This window comes from Austrofundulus limnaeus, unplaced genomic scaffold (genome assembly GCF_001266775.1).
Source record: "Austrofundulus limnaeus strain Quisiro unplaced genomic scaffold, Austrofundulus_limnaeus-1.0 Scaffold1135, whole genome shotgun sequence".
Taxonomy (NCBI): Eukaryota; Metazoa; Chordata; class Actinopteri; order Cyprinodontiformes; family Rivulidae; genus Austrofundulus; species Austrofundulus limnaeus.
The window spans coordinates 32,747-40,164 of NW_013953537.1; the positions used below are offsets into that span (position 1 = coordinate 32,747).

A 7,418-nucleotide genomic window follows, 5' to 3' on the forward strand; every position below is an offset into this window, starting at 1 on the left:
GTGTGTGTGTGTGTGTGGGTGTGTGTGTGTGTGTGTGTGTGCGCGTGTGTGTATAAACATGGTTTTAAACTACAGACTGTGAAGGCTCTGCTAAGACTTCACTTCTTATTTAGGACAGATTGCTTGTCTTGCTACTTGTCTTTCAGTCTGCTGCAATTACAGGGATTTCAAGATAAAGTTCTCTTTTTATGTCAGAAAACTATGACATTTAACAGTATAAAGTACAGTATGAAGTATTAAATTAGTAGTTCTCATTTAAACAGTACAATACAGACATTCAAATCACTCAAGTTTTAAAAAGAAAACATTCAGATTGTTACAAAGCAGAATCAGCATTGGAAAAATTAAATATTGATTAATTACTTGTACTGTGCTAAAATAAAATCAACTCACCATATACCTGCTCAAACCTAAGATTTTGGAATATAATAAACTAAACTGTTCTTTTTAAAAAATAATGAATACATAATCCTTTGTAATGTTTGCCTCTGATTCTTCTTAGATGGTGAAGGCCATTCAGGTTTTGCGGATCCACCTCCTGGAGTTAGAAAAGGTCAATGAACTCTGTAAGGATTTCTGCAACCGTTACATCACATGTCTCAAGACAAAGATGCACAGTGACAACCTTCTTCGTAACAACCTTGGAGGACCATATTCTCCATCCCATACCAGTCTCAGCATGCAGCAGGTCAGTTATGCATGAAATACATGATACTGCATTTGATACAATTGATCATAATATTCTACTACAGAGGCTTGAACTAGGCATCGGGATTACAGGAACGGCTCTAAAATGATTTAAAGCTTATTTTTGCGACAGATTCTCATTTGTAAATGTTAATAATGAAACTTCTTCTTACACCAAAATTAGTCATGGAGTTCCTCAGGGTTCAGTGATTGGAACATTCCTCTTTACTTTCTATATGCTTCCATTAGGTAAAGTTATTAAACAGCATGGGATAAATTTCCATTGTTATGTTGATGATACTCAGTTATATTTAACCATGAAACTTGATGAATCAAATTAGTTACTTGAATTAGAAGAATGTCTTATGCCTCGACCGTCTGGGTTAGAGGATCAGGAAAAAGACACGAACAAACACAGGACCGGTCCAGGTGTATTTTCCTCTCGAAGAGACACAAAGAAAACATGTTATTGATAAAAATAATTACAGTTTTTCTGCATCATTTTTAGGCAAGATGTGATATTTTAATTTCAGTTATATTACGCAGGTAAAAGAAGGTGGTCTTGGTAACATTTCTAATGTGGGAGTTAAAAGACATGTCCTGATCAAAAATAACACCAAGGTTCTTTCCATTAGAACTGAGGGTCAGATTAATGACATCTAGTCATGTTGATGGTTTGGATATATCATAACACCATTCTCCTTGAAAAGCTACATAAATATGGCATTGGAGGACCAGCACTAGAGTGGGTATCTGGTTATTTGAAAGGGAACAGTTTGTACAAATAAATGATGTAAGATCTGAACTATGTAATATCACATGTGGAGTTCCTCTGGGTTCTGTATTTGGACCAAAGTTATTTATTTTAAATTTGAAGGACTTGGTACATAAATGTATCAGGGCTTTTTAAGTGTGTTCTGTTTGCAGATGATACTACATTCAATTGTTTGGGTAAAGATATGTAATGGATGTTGCAGATAACACAGACAAAATTTGTAAAATATAAACTTGGTTTAAACTTAATAAAATATCATTAAATTTGGAGAATATTGATATTCAGTAAGAAAATTCTTGATGTTCCATTTAAAGTTGATGTTGTTGAGATTTGTTGAGTCAGTGAGGTGAAGTTTCTGGGTGTTATCATTGATCAAAAGCCAACATGGAAATCTCATACAAATTTTTTAAAAACAAAAATAGTTAAATCTATTGCAGTACTGAACAAAGTAAGGGAGTTATTTGATGATAAAGTTCTGTATATGTTGTATAATGCAATAATTGTTCCACAATTTATTGTAGTGATGTTTGAGGTAAAGCATGCAAAACAATTACAAATCCTGTTTTTGTTTTACGGAAAAGAGCCGTTAGAATTATCACCAGAAAACATTACAGTCACCCATCAAATATATTATTTTATCAGTTGACATTACTGAAGTTCTATGATTTGGTTGATTATAATATTTTATCCATTATGTATCAAGTTAATAAAAGCACATTACCTCTTATCCAATTTTATTTTATTAAAAGAGAGATGTTACAATAGACATGGGCATAGTGGAGAGAGATGTTTGTAAAACATAACTTTTGAACCAGTTTAAAGGAATGGTATACTTTAATCCAAGGAATAAAATTATGGAACAATCAAGAGAGTGATGTTAAAAATGTCAGATCAATGTGTGTGTTTAAGGGAATGATCAAAGTTGGTTTGTTGAAAAAATATGAAATGGTATAATTTGTATCTATAAATTTTTGATCAGGAAGGAGTTAACTATTTTTTTTTATTTGAAGATTATTATTGTTCGAATTAATTTATTGGAAAAAAGGGGTAGATATAAGATTTTTTTCTTTCTGCTGCCTTTCATTTTAGTTGTGATTTCTATTTCTTGTGTATAGAATTTGTTTTTTTTTTAAGAAATGAATAAACATTATAAAACTAAAATAAAATAAAAAATAATATCATTCAGTGAGCTCAACAGGACAAAAACTGTCCAAACCTAAATCAGGTTCTAGTGATATTTCTAAAGCTGCCTGATCTGTCAGAGAATCAATAGCAGGAAGTTTGGCTTGAATTTTACAGTATCTCTAATTTAAATAATTTTATCTATAAAGAATGTCATGAAGTAATAACTACTTAGAGTTATAGGGATACATGGCTCAACAGAGATAGGACTTTTCATTAGTCTAGCTACAGTACTGAACAGAAACCTGGGATTGTTTTTATTCTCTTTTATTAAATATGAATAATATGCTGTTCTAGCTTTACAAAGAGCTTTCTTATATGTTAGTAGGCTGTCTCTCCAGGTAAAGTAAAATTATTCTATGTTAGCAGAGCACCATTTTCTTTTCAGCTGTCTAGATTCCTGTTTTAATGAATGTAACTCTGAATTAAACCAAGGTGTGGTCTTCCTCTGATTGATAACTTTCTTTTACAGAGGAGCAATTTCATCAAGAGAGGTTTGCATTAAAGTTGTAATATTATCAATAAGATCATCTAAGTTACTGCTTTCTGTTACATTACTCTGTGAGACAGAGGGAAAAAATGGAAAAGATTCTTTAAAGGGGCAATATTATGTGTTTTTTAGGCATATATTCAAATTTTATACTATAATAAAGTATCTTTGTCACCTTTAGTTGTTATTAAAATGCACTTTTCATGTTTAAATAGAAAATACATTTGTCTTCTCATCATTTCCATTTCTAAACACCTTGAAATTGGCCTCTGTTTCTTTAAGAACTTCCTTCCGCTTCTGTCCTGCCCATTTAAACACGTCATCACAGCCGCTTCTCTCTACAGGAGTCTGCTGTTTATAACCTGTAGCCTCGTAGCAGAATTTGTTATAAAGATAATAAAAAAGAAGCAACATTATATAATTTCTGTTTTGTAAAATTGCATCTATGGATACATATGAACCTTACTGTTGGACCAGAAAGTATGTTTTCTAAAGAACCAGAGCGATTACCGAGACAACGTCTCAGCTGATAAAATTATTTCAGTCATTCTCACAGACACACACTACTGATCGTAATAAGTTACAAATCTGAACACAGACCAAACAAGGATGTGAACAAAACAACATGAATTGCTTTTCAGCTTACCTGAAGATGACAAGTGTTTACTTAGTTGGTGCCGATAGACTGCAGGAGTGTGTGTGTGGGGGCGGGGGTCAAAGGTATTTTTAATCTGAAAAGGGCTGTAGTATTAAGGGTTCAGCAGAGAGTTTCAGTTTCACCAGTTGTTTTTTGCTTTGTTGCTGCCAAGAGCCTGGAGGAGACACGGTGCAGGGGGTGGGTAGGTGTGCTCTGTGATGAGGAGGCTCAGTTTGGAGACACAGCCCAGAGGGGGAGCTAGTCTCAAATGGCGATTCTAGTACCAACTAGTCGTTTTTGCTCCCTTGCCTAGCTGCCTCAGGACACCACAGGATTTCTCAAACATGCATGAATGAGTCAAAGCAAGACTCTGGACATGTATTTGATGAGAGGATATTATATAAAGTTCAAGAAAGTTGATTTTACATGATATAGCCCCTTTAAGTAGATCTGAAAGTCATCAGCAGAAGAATGAAAAGAGATTTTGAAATTTCTAAAAAAAAAAATGAGCCAAAGGGGAGCATATAAATAGAAAATATAAAAGGTACAAGAATGGATCATTGGAGAACTTCACATGTGAAAGGGGAATGAGGAGGAAACAAATTCTCAGAGACTTACAGAGAAACTCCTGTCAGACAGATAAGACCTGAACAAGTCAAAGGCAGAGCCTTTGATACCACAGAGCTCCAGCCTGGAGATCAAAATGTTATGGGGAGCTGTGTCAAAGGCAGCTGTCAGGTCTAAAAAGGATAGACCAGTTGTCTCCTGAATCTGTAGATAATAAAAATCATTATAAACATTTAGAGGTACAGTCATGTACTGTGAAGGGCTTTAGTACCAGATTCAAGCATGAATCAGTCTGATATTAAGAATACTGTGAGCATTAAAAAGTACTACAGTTAGCTTAAAATTACCCTTTCTATAAATTGTGATTAAAAGGAACTAGTTGGAAAAGCAACATTTGGACATGAAGATGTCTTCATATTCTTAACTATTTTCTCCAGCTGGTTAAAAGACACCGGCTCATACTGATTAAAGACCCAGTAAACACAAGACAGTGATCAGAAAACATATAGTATCATCGTTACGAATTGGCAAAAATGAACCCAGGGTGCAAGCAGCTTCAAAAAGGAAAAAAAAGATTTATTAAACAAAAATTGCTGACAGGGCAGCACAAAAACTCACTGGGTGTAGCGTGGCAAGGCAAGGCAACAAACATACAGACTGAGAACAGCACAATGATCAGACAGGGAAGTGGAGACAAGACTCAGAATATAAAAGGTGAGACTAACGAGCACAAACAGGAAACACCTGGGAGAGAAACATGAGGAGCAGGTGAGAGTGGGCGGGGCTGGAGCAAAGGCAAACAGGAGGAAGAAAACAGATGACAAGACAGAAACTAAAATAAAACATTAACACAGACACAAATCATAACAATCATCACAAACCTTTGTGTTTAAAACCTTAATTTCATATATTTTTTTAAAAGAGCAATGCACATTGATCAATATTTCAGAAATATAAATGTGCCAGACATAGCACAATAGACTATCCAGTAGACTGGACAGAGTTTAATAAAACTTTCAGAAAGTAATCACTGGATGTCCATCTAGAACTGATTAAATTTTGGAGACACACAAGTTTAAGATGTCCGTCTAAACAAATAATAAAATAGTCAACACAGAAACTCTTTTAAACTCAATCAATTTTACAGCTATTTTGGTGGTAACAGTCATTCACAACACATACACTGAGCTCTAACTCTTAAGGCTGCATCACATGGCAAGATTTTCAAATTGTCGTCCAATTTTCAAAAACTGAGACCCCACATGAGGATAAAAAATCATGGATATACCGGGTTTGGTCCTACAGTGTGTTATGTACAGCCACACGGCAAGAGACAACACACCACACATGAAAAGATGAATGAAATATTCATGAACATTTAGATGTAAGATGTGATATCATGACGGACTTCCTGAAATCTTGCGAGAATTCAGATGTCAGAGGAAAAAATCTCCACCTCCAGAGAGGTGTGAGTTCTGAGTAAATAAACATTTGCGATGAGGAAGAAACAATACTGATCACTTGTGGACTATTTTTACCAGAGGAAAAACAATTCCATAGAATTTTTAACATCCAGCGGACTTACTTTTGACCAAAAGATTATTCTACTTTAAAACTCAGGTGATATGTATATTTTCATCAAATGCTAGGACTTCAATAAATTGTTTTTATTTGACACTTTCACTGTTTTAAGTGCACTTACATTTCTATATTGTATTTTTTTTTTACTTCAAACAGGTCTTTTTAAAAAATGAGATCTTGCTTTTTAACAAGTATATCTGTGTGAAGGTGAACTAAACAAATGTTCATTATTGCCTCCTTCTGTGACTCTCCAGGAACTAATCCAGACCTCCTCCCCATCCATGACCTCTGTCTCCAGCTCTGGTAACCCTTCAGGAAGTGTGTTGTCTGTCGGAGGTCTGCAACAGGGCAGTGTCACCATGACCTCTGTCAACTCACAAGTGGTGTCAGGTAACCGTCTGACTGCACACATACCGGCCCAATTTTTAATATGAAGCATGAACAGGGATTATCCTTCGTGCTAACATTTTCTAACATCTATGATATCCATTAGTGGAACAATCTCGTTTCTGATCCACATACATGAGTTTTCACAATGTTTTCAATCAATGACTACTGCAGTCTCCAAATTGTTATTTTCCTTACATGAAAACCAGAAGATGCATTTTTATAGAAATGTGACTTGACTGCCTGCTTTTTATTACACATATTAAGGTATTTTTTAGATTTTGTGATACTGCTAATGCAACAGAAATCTTTTCATGTCTGCCATTAGTTAACAACTAGATGTCACATTTTTATAAGTGAAACAATGTTGTGGATATTTTTCCTTTAACTCAAAACATTTCACTTTTCCTTTACGGAACAACAAGTTTCTGGTTAAAATTTACTTCTATCAAAGTGTATCTCCACCTTGCAAGCAGTGGTTGACATTTTTTAACCATACAATTAGTACAGTATGTGTACGTATTATTATAGGCACCATCTCCCTGCAACCCTACACGGGACATTTTTTTATACCAGCTTGAGCTGGTATAAAACAAATAGGGATAGAACTTTGGTGACATGCAAATATTTATTTAACAAAGACAGAAATGTGTGGTCCAAGAATGAAGGTACTCCATTGGGTAACATTTTCTTTTTCTGTCCCTAATTACCATGCAATAACATGGTAATTATGGATTATGGATTTAACCACTGTTCGGGTTTTTTTTAACCTAGGAACTCAGAGAGACACAGCAAAACCCGGCCGAACATTAAATCAATGACAACAGAGGCAAGTGAGATTTTTTAAGATTCACTTTGCAAAGAGGAGAACCCATGCACTTAGCTTTGCTCTGATGAGCTCAGAGAAGTCCAATGAAGTTCTGACCTCTGTGGCCGTGATCAGTTCTTTTATTAAAATACGTAAATGTTGCGTCACAAGTAAAACAACGAATCAACATCATTTGCTGGAGATATCACAAAACACAGGAGCCAATGAAAACGCTGTTACTGGGGTTACGGTGTCTTTATAAAAAACCATGAATACTTGTTTTTGTACTGGACAGTGGAAACTT

At 34.9% G+C, this 7,418-nt stretch overlaps 1 protein-coding gene across 1 annotated transcript in view; it reads left to right on the forward strand.

The window, feature by feature from the left end:
• Positions 1–7,418, forward strand: part of pknox2 (pbx/knotted 1 homeobox 2) — a gene marked incomplete in the record, with an annotated part of 47,126 nt that overhangs the window by 19,910 nt on the left and 19,798 nt on the right. Inside the window, 2 exon segments of the mRNA XM_014030885.1 lie at positions 503–688; positions 6,174–6,309. Of these exon segments, the coding sequence (XP_013886339.1) occupies positions 503–688; positions 6,174–6,309 (322 nt within the window).